Source organism: Ailuropoda melanoleuca, chromosome 13 (genome assembly GCF_002007445.2).
Source record: "Ailuropoda melanoleuca isolate Jingjing chromosome 13, ASM200744v2, whole genome shotgun sequence".
In the NCBI taxonomy this organism is placed as follows: domain Eukaryota; kingdom Metazoa; phylum Chordata; class Mammalia; order Carnivora; family Ursidae; genus Ailuropoda; species Ailuropoda melanoleuca.
In genome coordinates this window covers 11,188,906-11,206,766 of record NC_048230.1, presented here as the reverse complement: position 1 = coordinate 11,206,766, position 17,861 = coordinate 11,188,906, and the positions used below count along the sequence as shown (strand labels likewise).

Below are 17,861 nucleotides of genomic sequence, written 5' to 3'. Positions count from 1 at the left end.
TACATTTTGAGAAATACTGCTAGGATGTTTAGGAGTTCTTCACACTCTGAGTCAGTGGCCCTATCACTTATTACTCATGTAAGTGTGGAAAATTTATTTAATCTCTCGGAACTTCTTTCTCCTCCTCTGGAAAATAGGGAAAATGATACAATTTACCTCACAGGTGTGTTGTAAGGCATGTAGGGGAGGAAAACTTTTTTCCTCTACCCATCTTGGGTTCATTGGCTAGGGCCCTAGACTATCAAAAGGCAGGTAACAAGCAAAAAACATAAGTTTATTAACATTGCTTATGCATGGGAGTATTCACTGATGAGTAATTGAAACAGGTGGTTAGAACTTGAGTTCTTCTTAGCAAAGAACAGTAAGTTTGTAGAAAAGGGACAAGACAAAGGAAAAGGACTTTGAGCTCCTGGAGGTGGCAATTAGGGGAAGGCAAATGTACGGAGAAACTAATAGTAGATAGGGCTGGTTAGTAAGGTTTGTTACGTAAATTCATTAATCTAGTGCAATCTCCATGTTGATAAGGATCTAAAGTAGTCTCTGGTGATTATTTCTGTCCTTCCTGATACAGGTAGAGGGGCAGGGAAGACACTTTTACAAATTAAGAAACTGGGGGGGGGGCAGTTTGCAGAGAGCTTTTCTCTTATTTGCTTCTTCTCAATTACCTTCAACTCAATATAATCCTTATGCCAAAGTGACATATTTGGGGTAGCATATTGTTCTACCCTTTAGGTGTACATGAGATAATACCTGTTTTAAAGGACTCAGCTCCGTTCCTTTTGTGGAGTTGGTGCTTTACGATGAATATGCATCCCCTTGTATCACTGAACACTTGGTTTGCAAATGTCAGTGAGTTTCACCCCATTATCTTCAGGCAGTAATTATTTTAGAAACAAGTAATTTTGTAACGGAGGGTTGTAGATCAGTACAAAAATTAACTCGTCCACATCTGTGCAAAGAAAATCTTTTTCTTCTTAGTTTGTTTTATTTCATAATTTGTAGAAACAAAGAACCAGCATAAACCAGTGGAACAGACAACTCAGTGGCTACAAGCTTCAGCAAATAGCTGCTTTCTTCATGGGGCTTACTATGAAGGCATTATCACAAAGTCAGAATTACTGCTAAATTTCATTTATTAATTCTGACATGGGTAGGTTTACATTCTTATGGCTATGATTTGTCATATTATCTTTAAATTCTCAGTTTCTGGGTAAGCAGTTCACAATTGAATTCTTTGCAGGCTCTTCCACTCAAAGCATTAAACTTTTGGTACATTAAACTTTTCAAATAATGTGTCCTGAATATGGAAACTTGTGATAAAAAATAAAGAGTCTATGATTTATAAGTAGGCAGAAAATATTTATTTTTAAAGCATCAATGACTCCATTTAAATTTGTGTAATGAGCCAAGGTATCTAGGAAATAAAAAGGAATTATAATTTTTCACTTGTAAATAACATTTATGTTACAGTGTAGATGCCTCTAATTACTTTTTCATGTACAATTATAAAGTAAAATTTGAAGTCACAGTAAATTGAACACACTGCCATATTTAATCAAATGTTGTTCTCTCTTATGTAAATCACAAAGGAAACTGGGGAACTATTTGTATTCAATACAGAGTTAGAATAATTAACTGATTTGATTTATACAAGATTTTAGATTTTGTAATGGCGAGTGCATTTTTCAGAACTTCAAATTCCAAATTATTGTTACCTTACCTTTTTTTTTTTTAATTTAAGAAATTGAATTGGAACTTTATCCCAGAGTTAAGTTTTTAATTTTGAGTAGATCTTAATAAAATTTTTATCAGGGCTGTTATATTTTTCTATCATAATTTGCTATTTAAATACCTAAGATTAGATCTGAAGAGGATCAAGATGGTAGAGTAGAAAGATTCTGGGCTTACCTCCTCTGACAGACACACCAAAACTACAACTACATGTAGAACTACTCTTTCTCAGAACAACCTGAAGACTAGCAGAACAGCTAATCCACAACTAAAGATACAAAGAAAAAGCCACATTGATATAGGTAGGAGGGGGCACAGAGGTGTGATGTAGTCAGGAACGACACCCCCAGTGTGGTAACCCTTAAGCAGAAGGGATATCACGAATGTGGAAGTCCTCCCTGGAGAGCAAGGGGTTTCAAGCCCCGCATTGGACATCCACACCCTGGGGACCTGCACTAGGAAGATGAGCTCCCAAAAGGCCTGGCTTTGAAACTCAGCAGAGCTTAACTCCAGGAGAGCCGATGAGCTATAAGAAACCTGAAACACTACTCTTAAAAGCAGAGCACAAATGCGCTCTGTGCACAAATGCACTCATTCCAAGAGCACAGAGGCAGGAGTTTGAAAAGTCCCTGGTCATATGTGAAGGAGGTTTATTCGCCAATTTTAATGAATGTGCTGAAGGGGCAGGGATTTGTAGGAACTTGCCCCTGGAACAGAAATGCAGGTAGGTTCCATTTTTCTTACTCTCCTACCTAGCTGTCCTGGTGCTAGTAGGTGCCGTTTTTTACATTCTCCATCTACTTTGCTAGCACCACTCACCCTGCCCCAACATTCCTGCACCCCTAAATTGTTCCCCCCTCCCAAGCAAGTGACTCTCCAAAACAGCTTCTCAGCTCGGTCTAGTACCCCCTGCTCAAATGGCTCCCACCCCATAGCACCCATTGGGTGGCCTGCACCAAGATCGGGGACCCCCAAAGTAGCTCCCACCATTCTGCACCCAGCATGTTGGTATGGCCTGGACCAGCAACCCCCAAACTGACTTTAGCCCCAGGGAGTCAGCCCAACTATCCTAGTGTGCCTGTAGCAGCTGCATCTGGTCATTTCGGCCAGTCGTGCTAGGGACAGTCCTACTTATCGGTGCACTTGCAGCCATCACAGCCCAGTCACAATAGGAAGGCACACACAACCCACAGAGGGGATACCATTGGAGCTCCTGGTTTTGGTGACCAGGGGGACTGTGCTTCTGGGCCCCACAGGACATGTTCTACATAAGGCCACTCCTTCAAGACTAGGAGATGTGGTTGATCTACCTAATACATAGAAACAGACACAGGTAGAATGAGGAGACACAGGAATATGTTCCAAATGAAAAAACAAGGCAAAACCTCAGAAAAAGAACTAATGAAACAGAGATAAGCAATCTACCTGATAAAGACTTTAAAGTAATAGTCCTAAAGATGCTTACTGAACTCAGGAGAAACATGGATAAGCACAGTAAAAACATGAACAAAGCTAGAAAATATAAAAAAGAACCAATTAGAGGTGAAGAATATAGTAACTAAAATGGAAAATACACTAGAGGGAATCAGTAGCAGATTAATGATGCGCAAAAATGGATCAGCAGTCTGGAAGACAGAGTGGTGGACATCACCTAAGCTGAACAGCAAAAAGGAAAAATGAGGGTGGTTTAAGGGACTTCTGGGACAACATCAGGCAGAGTAATAGCTGCATTATAGGGGTCCCAAAAGGAGAAGAGAGAGAGAGAAAGGGGCAGAAAGCATTTTTGAAGAAGTAACAGCTGAAAACTTCCCTAAATCTGGGGAAGGAAACAGGACATTCAGGTCCAGGAATCAGAGTTCCGAACAAGATAAACCCAAAGAGATCCACAGGAAGAAACATAGTAATTAAAATGCCAAAAATTAGGGGTATCTGGGCGGCTCAGTCAGTTAAGCGTCTGACTCCCTCTTTTTTTTTTTTTTTTAAGATTTTATTTATTTATTTGACAGAGAGACAGCCAGTGAGAGAGGGAACACAAGCAGGGGGAGTGGGAGAGGAAGAAGCAGGGTCCCAGCAGAGCAGGGAGCCTGATGTGGGGCCCGATCCCAGGACCCTGGGATCAGGCCCTGGGCTGAAGGCAGAGGCTCAACAACTGAGCCACCCAGGCACCCCGGCATCTGACTCTTGTTAGCTCGGGTCATGATCTCAAGGTCGTGAGATCTAGTCCTGCAGTCAGTTTTGCGCTCAGTGGGGGGGTCTGCTTCTCTCCTTCTGCCCCTCCCCCTAAATAAAATGTTAAAAATTAAAGATCAGAAACTTAAAAGCTGTAAGAGCAAATACAAGAGAACTCCCATAAGACCGTGAGCTGATTTTTCCGCAGAAACTTCGCAGGCCAAAAGAGAGTAGCATGATACATTCAAAGTGCTGTAAGGAAAAAAACCTACAACCAAGAATACCTGGGAAGGTTATCACTCAGAATAAAACGAGAAATAAAGAGTTTCCCAGACTTCCAAACAAAAGTTAAGGGAGTTTATCACCATTAAACCTGTCTTATAAGAAAGATCAAAGGGGCTTCTTTAAGTGGAAAAGAAAAGGCCATGACCAGAAGTAAGAAAATTATGAAAGAAAAATATCTGACTGGTAAAAGCAAACATATAGTAAAGGTAGTGCCACCACTTATAGTGCTAGTATGAAGGTTAAAAGACAAGGTAGTAAAGTCTACTATTTCTAAATAATTAGTTAAGGGATACTCAGAATAAGAAGTGAAATATGACATCAAAAACATAAAATGTGGGGGCAGATGGTAAAAATGCAGTGTTTTTAGAACGTATCTGAGCCTACATGACCACAAACTTAAAGTAGACTGTTATATACACATGCAGGTGTTATATATGAATCTCATGGTAACCACAAACCAAAAACCTGTAATAGATACACAATAAAGAGAAGGGAATCCAAACATAATACTAAAGAAGGTCCTACAGTTTTCAGAGTATAGGTCTCCTCTCTGCTTGATTAAATTTATTCCTAGATATTTCATTCTTTTTAGTAGTTGTGTATAAATGGCACTGTTTTCTTACTTTCCCTTCCTGATAGCTCATTGTTAGTGCAGACTGAGCACTTACTAGAGGAGGTACTGTACGTACTCCGGGTATATCGTCTTGTTTAATCCTTACGCTCTCCCTCAGGTTCATTTTATCCATATTCTAAAAAGGAGGAAACTAAGGCTGTAAGAAGTTAAAGAAACTTTCTCAAATCAGATGATTAATCGGTACCAAAACTGGGAGGAAGACAGTTTATTGACACGCACTCTTGTTATTCTTCAGTCTTTTCTGAGTAGCTTGTAATTAGAGATAAAAGGAGTTGGTCATGTGGTTATTGTGGTTGTGGTGCACCATCTCCTTCAGACTCACTTCAGACAATTTTGCAGATTCAGTTTTCCAATTTCTTTCCCCCCTCTTGGGGTACTTACAAATGATTATATCTCTTCAATAATTAATTTCATTTGATCCAAGCAAGATCCTTGAATGACTGTATATTTACCAACAGTGAAATAGGCAATAGAAGAACAATGATTTTATGAACTATGTTTTAAAAGTAAGTTGAGTTATTTTCTTTAGTGTTGATCATATCTTCACATAATTTAGCTATATTTTTGGCAGAAAATATGTGTACCTATTCTTTTTTCTTTCTTTCTTTCTTTTTTTTCTTGTTTTTTTGTTTTGTTTTGTTTTGTTTTTTTAAGTAGGCTCCATGCCCAGTGTGGAGCCCAGTGTGGGGCTTGACTTCACATTCTTGAGATCAAGACTTGAGCTGAGATCAGGAGTCAGACACAACTTACTGAGCCACCAGATGCCCTGTGCCTATTCTTTCTTGTAAATATGTCTCTAAATAAACTAAGAAAGAGTTTTCAGGATTTCCTTAAAATGTATCATAAGAATGAATAAGCTTATTAACTCAGTGATTTCTTTTTTAGTAGAATTGGATTTTGGGGGCACCTGGGTGGCTCAGTCGTTAAGCATCTGCCTTCGGCTCAGGTCATGATCCCAGGGTCCTGGGATCGAGCCCCACATCGGGCTCCCTGCTCAGCGGGAAGCCTGCTGCTTCCTGTCCCTCTCCCCCTGCTTGTGTTCCCTCTCTCGCTGTGTCTCTCTCTGTCAAATAAATAAAATCTTAAAAAAAAAAAAAAAAGAATCCGGATTTTGAGGTAATTAATGTAGTATTTGGGGCTAATTTTAGGGCCATAGACTTCATTTTGATCATTTTTCTTTTCCTATCTAACTTAAATTTATATTATCTCTATTTTAGCATTTATTATCTCAACTGAAACTTCATGTGTTATTATATTCCCTTGCCACATTTTAGTTGGTATTGCCAGCACCTTCTTTCAACAAGAAAAAAGTACTTCAGTGATTCTTTGGCCATAAACCCCTAGTAAATCTGCATGCCCCTTCTTCATTATCCTCTGATCTGGCAGTACCTGATATAAGGATTACAGCCATTTTAAGTAGGTCTCAGAAGGTCATTGCGTTTGTGAACAGGTTGCTTCCTCAGCAGTGTTAAAGAACTATGTTACTGTTTGAAAATACTTGGATATTTTGTTTTTGTTTTTGTTTTAAATGAGAATCCAGTTCTGGCATTAAAGACCTGTTTCTGTAGCTGCAGCCTCTGGTAAGGTGAGACTTGATTAGGATGTCCCCAAATGTAGGCATTATTTAGAATGTTGGGAGTATGGTGTGCTGCTGTTGTGGACCAGAAAAAATTATACCTGTAGGTGGGTGATAAATTCAGTCGTATTTAACTAGTAAAGTGTAAGTTTTGGTATTGACCTATGAATTGCAAGTAGAGTAATTACTGCAGTCATTATCTCTAACTTCTTTAAGTGAAAATAAAGTAAGTTCCCTTCCCTCTTCCCAGGAATTCAGCTGCCAATTCAAGTAAAATGTTTGGATAATACTGATATACATAATTTACTTTAGCTTGCTTTTGGCAAATATTCAGTAATGAATTGCATGCAGTCTATAACCAAAATATGAACAGATCACATAAGCTTAAAAGGGAACTGTAAAGAATGGTTTTAATTGGTGACCATGACAGTCTGATCATTTTTTCTTTTAAATATCTTCTACGTGTCTTTCCACATTTCTCCTTAAGCAACGAAATTGTATTTTTTAAGGAGATTAATAAACAGTTTTCAAAAGTAAAAAAAAATTGAGAGGCAGTTAGTGTGATTTGTGTGTGTGTATGTTTCTTTTTTTATCATTATAATGCTATGTTAGTCACCATGTGTATGTGTTTCTAATTTAGTGTATTGTGTAAACACCAGTTAGTAAGCAGTACTTACTGAACTCAGTACCAAAAATTATAGAAATAAGAACACAGTTTCTATCAAGGCTGCTGTCTTCCTTGTTTTGTTTCAGGATCAGATTTTTTTATGTGCGGATCTATTACTTGGAAGAAAGTTTAGAATTTGAGCTGTTTTTCTGCAGGAACAGAAGACGTTTCTCTTTCTCATATATTATAAGTGGAGTGAACAGATACGTTATTTTGGAAGAGAAAACAGTAGTGCTATATTAATTTATATATCAGACTCCTGTGATTACTCTCCTTACTGTTAAATTTTTATCTTTTTTTTAAAGATTTTTAAAAATTTGAGTGAGAGAATGAAAGAGAGGGAGGGAGAGTACTGGAGGGGGGACGGTCTGAGGGAGCAGCAGACTTCCCACTGAGCAGGGAGCCCGACACAGGACTCATGATCCAGTATCATGACCTGAGCCTAAGGCAGTCACTTAAACAAATGAGCCACCCAGGTGTCCCCCCCCCCCCCCCCCGCCTTTTTTAGGTGTTGGGTTTTTTGTTGTTGTTGTTGTTGTTTTGAGAGAGAGAGGGGAGGGTCAGAGGGAGAAGCAGACTCTCCCGCTGAGCAGGAAGCACGGTTAAATTTTTAAATACTCCTTTTTAGTCAATTCAGTTATCTGGATATTTGAAGTAGATACCTTTGTTTTAAAAAACTGAAAGCTACCTGCTCATTCGAAGTTTTGCATATTTTAAAAATTTGTTCCAGTTCCAAAATCATTGGAACTTTGCAAAGGTTGATTCATCAGAAAGTTATAGTGTAGTGTATTTGGTATTTGGTTAAAAAAGAGAAATGTGGGGGCGCCTGGGTGGCTCAGTCGTTGGGTGTCTGCCTTCGGCTCAGGGCGTGATCCCGACGTTATGGGATCGAACCCTGCATCAGGCTCTTCCACTCTGAGCCTGCTTCTTCCTCTCCCACTCCCCCTGCTTGTGTTCCCTCTCTCGCTGGCTGTCTCTATCTCTGTCAAATAAATAAATAAATAAAATCTTTTTAAAAAGNTAGAGAGAAATGTGTACTCTTGTATGAAAATTTTATCCTTTTGGTATCTCAGTCTTTCTCGATGATTTTGATGTAAAATTTTAAAAATTAATTCAGCCCGTTGATTATTTGAAACTATGAATAATGATTTTCTGTAATTTGAGAAATCACACCGGTTATAGATGATACAATGAAAGTATTGGAAATAATCTTCCCAAACCATCTAAGTGACATTCAGTTTAAATACATGTACATTCAGGGGTACCTGGGTGGTTCAGTTGATTAAGCATTCGACTCTTGATTTTGGCTCGGTTCATGATCTCAGGGTCCTGGGATCAGAGCTCCTCTTTAGACTCTGAGCTCAGCTTGGGATTCTCTCTTCCTCTGTCCCTCCCCTACCCCATGCTCTAGCTCTGTCTTGTGCATGCATGCGATCTCTCTCTCTCAAACAAATAAATAAATCTTTAAATAAATATATGTATGTTCAAGTTAATATCGTTATATGAAAACATGCAATTATGTTTTTTCTTTTTCCTTTTTTTGATTACCTATATTTTAAATAATTTTTCATGCAACAAAATGTATTACTAATCTAGAAAAAAAAAAGTAATATAAATTTAAAAATTGGGGCACTTGGGTGTCTCAGTCGGTTAAGTGTCTGACTTCAGCTCAGGTCATGATCTCTCAGTCCTAGGATCAGGCATGCAGCTCCCTCTCTGTGGGGAGTCTCCTTCTCCCTCTGCCTCTTCCCCCACTTGTGCTCGCTTTCTCTCTCAAATAAATAAAATCTTTTTTAAAAAAATTTAAAAATTAGTATTATTAGTATTTTCAGTTTTTAACTTTTTAAAACATGTTATAACTTTGTCACTCAGTTGTTTATAGTTACTTTTAATAATTAATAAGTAATTAGTTCTTTTTAAATGCCAAAGTGTAGGGTAACTTCATTGTCACTTAGAATCCTTGTTCCTAGATTTTGTGGATCATTTAGAGGACTATTCTAGGGATAGCCAAGTTAAGAACTTTCCAAGAGAGCATTATTCTTTGTGAAATGGGGACAAGTTGGAATCCGTGTACTTGACCCCAGGTACATACTGTCAAGGCCTTTTTTGTTTTCACCTATGGCAGGTATGGTGATTTCCATGTACTTTTTCTGCTTCAGAGTAAATTAGAACACTGTCTTTCCCAAAATCTCAGTTCTTCCATCTGCTGATGTGTAATACTGTGCACAAAATTCTGTATTCCTATTTTTATTTTCATATTTTACTTTCATATTTTAATTTCATTCTTTGATCTTTTAAGTAAAAACCTCTCTTTTAGGTTTCAGGTGTAGAGAACATCAGGGCAGAATAGGTAGTATAAAGGGAAAATAGAGAGACATTAGCTTTAAGTCCTGGGAGTCCCTTGAAAATCAAGCAAGAGGAATATAATTTTTCTTAAAATTTTGTGGAAGTTGGTAGAATGTATGTTTTCATTTATTCTCCTTCTTATGACTATAGCACTTATACAAACACAGTACAGGTATGCATATTGATTTGACTATCTCTGAATCATCTTGTTGATGAGTAAAAAAGTTTTCCCCCTAAATTTGTGCTAAAACTACTAAAGAATAGAGTAAGAATCTTTGAAAGCGGTGGAAATTTAGAGAACATTGTTCTTGTGTTCCTAAGTAACTTGTAAGTTATTGGAGGCCAAGGTTCCCTACTGATACCAATCTTCATCCTTTATAGTTATAGTTATATAGTTAACATTATAGTTATATAGTTAACATTACTCTGAATATACATATTCTGGGTTCAACGAATAATTCTTATTTGTTCATTTAAAAAATATTAAATGACTGTTCAAAATGTGCCAGGTATTATTCTGAGTGTTAGAATATGGCAATGAACAAAATAGACCATAAGACCATACTTACCTCAAGGAGGATATGTTCTAGTTGGAGGAGGCATCCAATAACAAAACAAGTAAACCATGCCAGATATTGATAAATATTGGGATGCAAAGTAAAGCAGGGAAAAGGGATGAAGGAGTATCATCAGGTGGGGCGTAGCTCACATGATCTGGGAATGTGACATTGGAGTAAAGAGCTGAAGGAGTTGTTGGAGTAGCCGTGCAGGTATCTTCGGGAAGAATGTTAAAAAGTTTTGAAGCAGAGAAGTAGTATGATTCTGTTTAAATTTTTCTTCTACAGTGATTTTTTTTATTATTATTAGTGAAATTAAATCCCCCCCATTGTTATGAATTGTCTGTCTGTGCTTGTTGATCTGTTGTCCTAATGTTTTTTAATTGCATGTACTGATGATTTTAAATCTTTTATTAAACATCTGACTGGTCATCTCACTTCTGTTCTTGCTGCCCACCAGGCTATTCTCAACTTAGTGAAGAGTAATCCTCTAAGTCAGATCATGTCATTCCTCTGCCTCACACCCTTGGGTGGTTCACAGTTTAAAACCAGAGTCCTCACAGTGACCTACGTAACCTGACCTCCATTTTTCCTTAGACTTCATCTCCTTCTACTGTCTCCCTCACTAGCTCCACTTCAGTCACTCTGATCTTCTTTCTTTTCCTTGAGCTTGCTAAGCATGCTTTTGTCTAGAGGTCTGTCTCCTTGTTCTCTCTGTGTAGAAAGTTTTTTCTCCACCATTTGCCCCCTTGCCTGCTTCAGATCTGTCATCCTATCACCCTCACAGTGTGATCTTATGTAATCACCATATTCAAGCCCATGATATGCTGCTTTTTTTTTTTTTAAGATTTTATTTATTTATTTGACAGAGATAGAGACAGCCAGCGAGAGAGGGAGCACAAGCAGGGAGTGGGAGAGGAAGGAGCAGGCTCATAGCAGAGGAGCAGGCTCATAGCAGAGGAGCAGAGGATGTGGGGCTTGATCCCATAATGCCGGGATCACGCCCTGAGCCGAAGGCAGACGCTTAACTGCCTGTGCCACCCAGGCGCCCCCCATGATATGCTTCTATCAAGGCCCTATTTAGGGCCATAGTATGCTTCATTTATTCAGCTCTTTAGCATTATTCTATAAAGTTTTCTTCATAAAAATCTCACATCTGAAAGTTTACTTTTAGATATTTGTTTCTTATGGGGATTTGCTGTTTTTTGTGTTTTTTCTCCTTAATATTTTCTTACATGTTATTAATGTTATATAGAAAAGCATTGATTTTTGTATAGGTATTTTGTATCTCTACAGATTTTTAAACTCAGTTATAATTTGTAAAAAAAGTTTTTTGATATGCATTCTGCTCATATGCAAAGAATAATCTTCTTTCCTAATTTTATACTTCATATTTATATCTTACTGTATTGGTGAGAATTTTCAGATTCATGTTAAATAATAATTGAAGGGTTCTGTTTTAGGTTGGGAAGTAGAAAGATATGAAAGATCTTCACTCCCACTGTAATAATATGAAATCACCACATAAATAATCATACTCTTCTTTAAAGCCATCGCATGCAAAGAAATCTTAAGAGGGAGGGAGGGAAGGAAATACGGAAGGGAGGGAGGCTGAACTCCAGAGGGACAAGGCCCTTCCTAGGTGATTGAGGGATGTAGGATGCTTTCATATCTCAGGCCAGAGGTTGAGATTGAGAGCAAGTCTGGCAGAGGAGTGAGCCTGCCTGAGGACAAGCTTTACTGGAATGAGGAGAAACCAGCCAAACTTTTGAGAAACCTGCTTTCAGATTTGAATCTGAAGGGACCCTAAATACAAAGATAGTTGTTTTTTTTTTTTTTTAAAGATTTTTATTTATTTATTCGACAGAGATAGAGACAGCCAGCAAGAGAGGGAACACAAGCAGGGGAGTGGGAGAGGAAGAAGCAGGCTCATAGCGGAAGAGCCTGATGTGGGGCTCGATCCCTTAACGCCGGGATCACGCCCTGAGCTGAAGGCAGAGGCTTAACCGCTGTGCCACCCAGGCGCCCCAAAGATAGTTGTTTCTACCTGGTTCTCTCATGTGGAAACCTTGCTGAGACTGGGGGCAAGCTGAAAAGTGAAAAGAGATCTCTTGATTTGCAGTTTCATGGCCTAACAATTTTGAAATCTTAGATAGTTGAAAGCTCGCAGTCTCGAGGCTGTGTGGTCCCTAGGTGCTGTCATTTCGTGAAGTCTCATAGTTTTGAAGTCTTGCGGTCATGCAATTTTAAGGTCTAACACAGATTGGCAAAACGTTTTTTTAAAAAGGCAGATAGTAAATATTTCAGACTTTGTGGACCATACATCTGTTTATCACAATTACTCAGTTCTGCCATTGTAACACATTAGCAGCTATAAACTATGTGTAAGTAAATGGTGTGGCTGTGTTTTAATAAAGTGTTATTTATATAAACATGCATGCAGCCTTGAAGCTGGAGTGTATGGACCCCTAATTTCAAAAACTAGCAATTTCTGGGTTTTCCTGAATAGAAATCTGAACTCAATTTTCAGAGCATTTGGACCAGAGGTGAACTTTGTCTAACCAAAGCTGCAGACAAGCTCCTATCCAAAATCTGGTCTGATCAGTGATATCAGTCCCGTGGAAGTTAGGGACTGGGCATTTCCTGTTTTCATCATTCCTTTGTGCTGATTGCTCATGCAGTCTGAAGAATATCCTTTAATATTCCTTTTGGTACAGTTCTGCTAGTGGTGAATTCTCTCAGCATTGGTTTGCCCAAAAAATCCTTCATTTTGCCTTTTTTTGGAAGGATATAGAATATGAGATTAACAGTACTTTTATTCTTTCAGCACTTTTTTCCCCCCATTGTCTTCTGGCTCCCTTGTTTCTGAAGGGAAATCATTGCTTATCTTATTAGTTCCCTTGTTTGTAATGTGTTTTGCTCCCCTCTGTTGCTGCTTTAAAATTTTTCTATTAGCAATTTGTGACTTGCCTTGGTTGGTTTTCTTTGACTTTTTCTTGCACAGAGTTTATTGAACTTTGGGATTTGTGGAATTATAGTTTTCATCAAATTTGGGGATATTTCAGGCGCCTGGGTGGCTCCATTGATTAAGCGTCTGCCTTTGGCTCAGGTCATGATCCTGGAGTCCAGGATCGAGTCCCCACATCGGGCTCCCTGGTCAGCAGGGAGTCTGCTTCTCCCTCTGACCCTCCCGCATCTTGTTCTCTATTTCTCACTCTCTTTTTCAAATAAATAAGTAGAATCTTAAAAAAAAAATGGATTTTTATTTCAAATATTTTCTGCTGTCCCTCTGTGGGATCCCATGTGTGTTGTGCTGTTTGATATTATCTTATAGTTCACTAAGATTCTAGTAACTTTTCACCTTTTCTCTCCTTATGCTTCCATTTGGATAGCGTTTCTGTTGTTTGGTGTTCAGATTCACTTATCTTTCCTCAGGAGGTTTTAATCTGCTATTAAATTTTCCAGTGAATTTTTTTATTTCAAATATTGTATTCTTTATCTCTAGTAGCTCCAGTTGGTACTTTTTTGTAGATTCCATTTCTTTCTTCAGTGTAGTCATGGTTTCCCTTAAATTCTTGAGATATTTCTAATAAATGTTTTAAGGCCTTGTTTGCTAATTCCATCATCTGTTACTTCTATAGCTTTCTGTATTGACTAATTTTTATCTTGGTTTTGGATCACTTTTTCTTGCTTGTTTCATATTTTTGTGGATGCTAGACATTGTGACTGTTAAGGCTAAGTGGATTCTCCCTTTAAAAGGAGTTTGTTTTCTTTTGATAGGCAGCTAAATTACTTGTGGATCAGCTTGGCATTTTGAAGGATTTTTTTAAAGCTTTGTTGGGGCAGGTCTGGAGTAGCCTTTATTCTAGAATTAGTTCTTCCCCTTTTAATTAAGTGTGACCCTCTGAGTCTGTGAATACTCCCAGTGTTCAGTAAGGTGTCTCCGCTCTGCCTGGTCAAAACTTAGGCATATCCAAGCCCAGCCTCGATGAATTTCACTGTGTGCATACACAGCTTACTATTCTGCTATTCTGCCAAAACTCGAGAAGAGTCCTGTGCAGATTTTTGGAGCTCTTTCTTTGTATAACTTTCCTCTCCAGTACTCTGCCCTGCAAAGTTCAGCTGTCTTAGTCTCCCAGAACTACAGCTTCTCTGTTCAACTTAGTGAAATCTCACTGTTTAGGTTCCTCATACCTTACCAATGTCTGGAAAGTCACTGCAGTTAAAAAACCATGGCAATGGAAGGACTCACCTGCTTGCTTTCTAAATATTACTTTAGTTCCTTAGGGGGAAAGCAGATATAAAATGTAACGATGGTTGGAGCTTATCTGTAATTTTTTATTGTACCTTCTGTTGAAAGAGAAAGATACTCATGTTTTCATTATGCCCCTATTACTTATCACATTGTAAATCCTATTCTACCTCATCTGTCATTTATTGACCTTTGTTATTTATAAGATCCTTTTCATATTCTTTTTCATTAATTTAATAAGTATTGACTGTGTAGGTAGTCATCCTATCAGCAGGGTGAATCAGACGTGGATCCTGCTATTAGGATGATTACAGTGCAGCCAGGAATGAAATAAGATAAAATCAGAGAGAGGCAAACTATAAGAGACTTAACTCTAGGGAACAAACTGAGGGTTGCTAGAGGGGAGGTGGGTGAGGGGAATGGGGTAATTGGGTGATGGGCATTAAGGAGAGCACTTGATGGAATGATCACTGAGTGTTATATGCAACTGATAAATCACTAAATTCTCCCCCTGAATCTAATAGTACACTATATGTTAACTAACATGAATTAAAAAAAAAAAAGAATCTTTAAATCCAAGATAACTTTACATCGGAATCTGGGGATGTACTGTATGGTGATTAACATAATATAATAAAATAAAATTTAAAAAGTTCTCTAAAAAAAAAAGAAATGTCTCAGTTGTTTGTTAATTTACATGTTGGATTTAAACAACTTACTTAATGGGAAATTGCAAACATTTTTTCTGATTTTGAAGCACTTTTATATTCATTTGAATTTAATTTTCATGCCGATTTATTTTATTTTTTAATTTTTAAATTTATTTTAGAGCACAAGTGGGGGTAAGGGAGGGGCATATGGAGAGAGAGACAGAGAGACAGAGAGAAAGAGAGAATCTTAAGCAGGACGCATGCCCAGTTGGGAGCCCAGCTCTGGGCTAGATCTCATGGCCTGAGAGCTGAAATCAAGTCAGATGCTTAACCAACTAAGCCACTCAGGCACCCCAGTTTCCATGCCATTTTAGATATAATGTATTTGTCTTTCAGAGTTTTGTTTAGGTAATTATTATTTTTAGCAATTGGATTGGAAAATTAAAATATATCCTTGGAAGTTATATGATCNAAAGATTTTATTTATTTATTTGACAGAGATAGAGACAGCCAGCGAGAGAGGGAACACAAGCAGGGGGAGTGGGAGAGGAAGAAGCAGGCTCATAGCGGAGGAGCCTGATGTGGGGCTCGATCCCATAACGCCGGGATCACGCCCTGAGCCGAAGGCAGACGCCTAACCGCTGTGCCACCCAGGCGCCGCNGTCAGATGCTTAACCAACTAAGCCACTCAGGCACCCCAGTTTCCATGCCATTTTAGATATAATGTATTTGTCTTTCAGAGTTTTGTTTAGGTAATTATTATTTTTAGCAATTGGATTGGAAAATTAAAAATATATCCTTGGAAGTTATATGATCAGGATGAACTAACTGCCTGGAAGAGAAGTCTGAGGTTTTAAATCTTATTTGATTTGACTCTCAGTGGAGGAATCAGACATCATTGATCTGGAGAAACGCTGTTGGTTGCTAAAGGCTCAATCCCGGACTGGACGATTTGATTTAGAGACATTTGGCCCATTGGTTTCACCACCCATTCGTCCATCTCTAAGTGAAGGTAGGAATCATTCTATTTTCTATAAATGTTCTTTGGTAAACACACCTGAAGCTATCTCTTATTTCTAATCAATGTATCTTAACTCTAAAAGACCATAATGTTACAAGTTTGCAAGTTTCATAGTGGAAAAAAACTAAAAGGGGAATAAAGATTGTACTCTTGAGCTTCCTTTTCTACCTATGTAACCTGGCATAAATCAGGTTAGCTCCCTGAACCTGAATATCCTCAAATACAAAATGAGTTTGACCAAGCTAGTCACTGTATTCCAATGAAGTATCTCAGCCACTGGTGCTGGGATTAGGGTGGTGGCCACCGCCTGGGTAGAGCTCCAGGTTTCCATGCATAACCCCAACTCTTCCTCACCTCAAGCGCCTCTACTTTTTTTCTTCTACATAAGAAGCTTCCACTGCTGTATCCACCCCACCCCAGCCCCTCACCAAAAAAAAAAAAAAGATTAAGAAACTATTGGACTGGACCATCTCTGAGGCCCTTGCTAGCTCTAAACTTTTCATTACAATAACTTTTTTTTAAATTAGGAATACAGAGAGTAATTGTGGGTGATGTCATAAAAACCATATTTGGAATCTTAATATTTAGGTTCTGTTTTTGATTCTGACCTTTTTAAACTTTTCTTACTTTTGGCCAATCATTTAACCCCTCCTGAGCTTTAGTTTTCTACTCTTTAAGGAATTACATTCTTAAGATGTACAGTCTGTGTACATCAGATTCCTAGGGTACTTCAGAAGTACTTATTAGGGGAGCCAGAGCAGGGAGGACTCTGGGCTTTTCCACCTACTTCCGCAGTGCAATCGGGATTTTACCTTCTTAGAATTGGATATTGAGAACTCATCTTATTTGAAAACAAAATTAATTTTCCATTTGTATTTTACAAAAAGTTTAAAAACCACAGGATTATAAATTCTCTTTCTGATTTTAAATATTTATTTATAAAACATTATGACAAAGAAGACTGCAGTACAGAATATCTTTTGTTTGTAATATGTTTGCTTAATGAAAGCTTTATGGGAGCTTACATAACATCATGTTATATCTTGGAGTATACATCAGATTTTCTCCTTCACTTTTCCTTTTTCTTAATCTTTCTAAGTAAGGATAATTATAATTTTTAATTTTTTAAATTGATTCTAATTTTTTACATACCATTGTCCTTTTTAGCTGTTACAACTGATGGAAGATAGAGACAAACAGGCAAATATAACTGAACATTAAATGACCATAATGTATTTTCTGAGAGGATCTTACGTTTTAGTTATACCAGGAATAAAATACTTCCTGAGACAGTGGGAACTGCTGATAAACTTTTTTTTTTTTTAATTTGGCCAGTTTATGGGAGTCATGCCTCCTTTCATAAACATGATATTATTAACATTAGGCTTGTTGGCTGTGATTTATGGTGTCTTTTCCTATTTCACAGGTTTGTTTAATGCTTTTGATGAAAATCGTGACAATCACATAGATTTTAAGGAGATATCTTGTGGGTTATCAGCCTGTTGCAGGGGACCCCTGGCTGAAAGACAAAAATGTAAGTGTGTTAAACATTTAATTTAAACAATTAAAAATTTGCAAACTGTATATACGAGAAAAAAATAGCATTCATCCATGTAAAATCATCTGTGTATTAAGGTTGAATTTTTATCACTCTGTCAGGTTGGCAAATAGCAGTCTCATGTTGAGGTTTTACTGAGGTCAGTCTAAGGATTCAGTCTTCTCTTCTTTTTTACTGTTGAGTAGTTTGGGATCTTTGTGATTAATAATGGAATTGATTTTGTTGATGAATTTGCAGTTCATGAGAAGTGAACTACATCAGTCACAATATATTTGATGATGTTAAGCGTTTAGAAAATATTTTCTGGTAATCCATAGAGAATTTTGTGTCTTGAGTAATTTAAAGTACAACTCCTTTTCTGTCACTTGTATACATTAATATTTTATTAGTAAGATGAAATCTGTGATCAAAACAC

At 37.7% G+C, this 17,861-nt stretch overlaps 1 protein-coding gene across 1 annotated transcript in view; it reads left to right on the top strand.

Moving 5' to 3' along the window:
* Positions 1 to 17,861, top strand: part of USP32 (ubiquitin specific peptidase 32) — a 193,204-nt gene that overhangs the window by 99,899 nt on the left and 75,444 nt on the right. The window contains exons 4-5 of the mRNA XM_034640660.1: positions 15,748 to 15,879; positions 17,315 to 17,422. Coding sequence (XP_034496551.1) covers positions 15,748 to 15,879; positions 17,315 to 17,422 — 240 coding nt within the window. The remainder of the gene's footprint in view (positions 1 to 15,747; positions 15,880 to 17,314; positions 17,423 to 17,861) is intronic.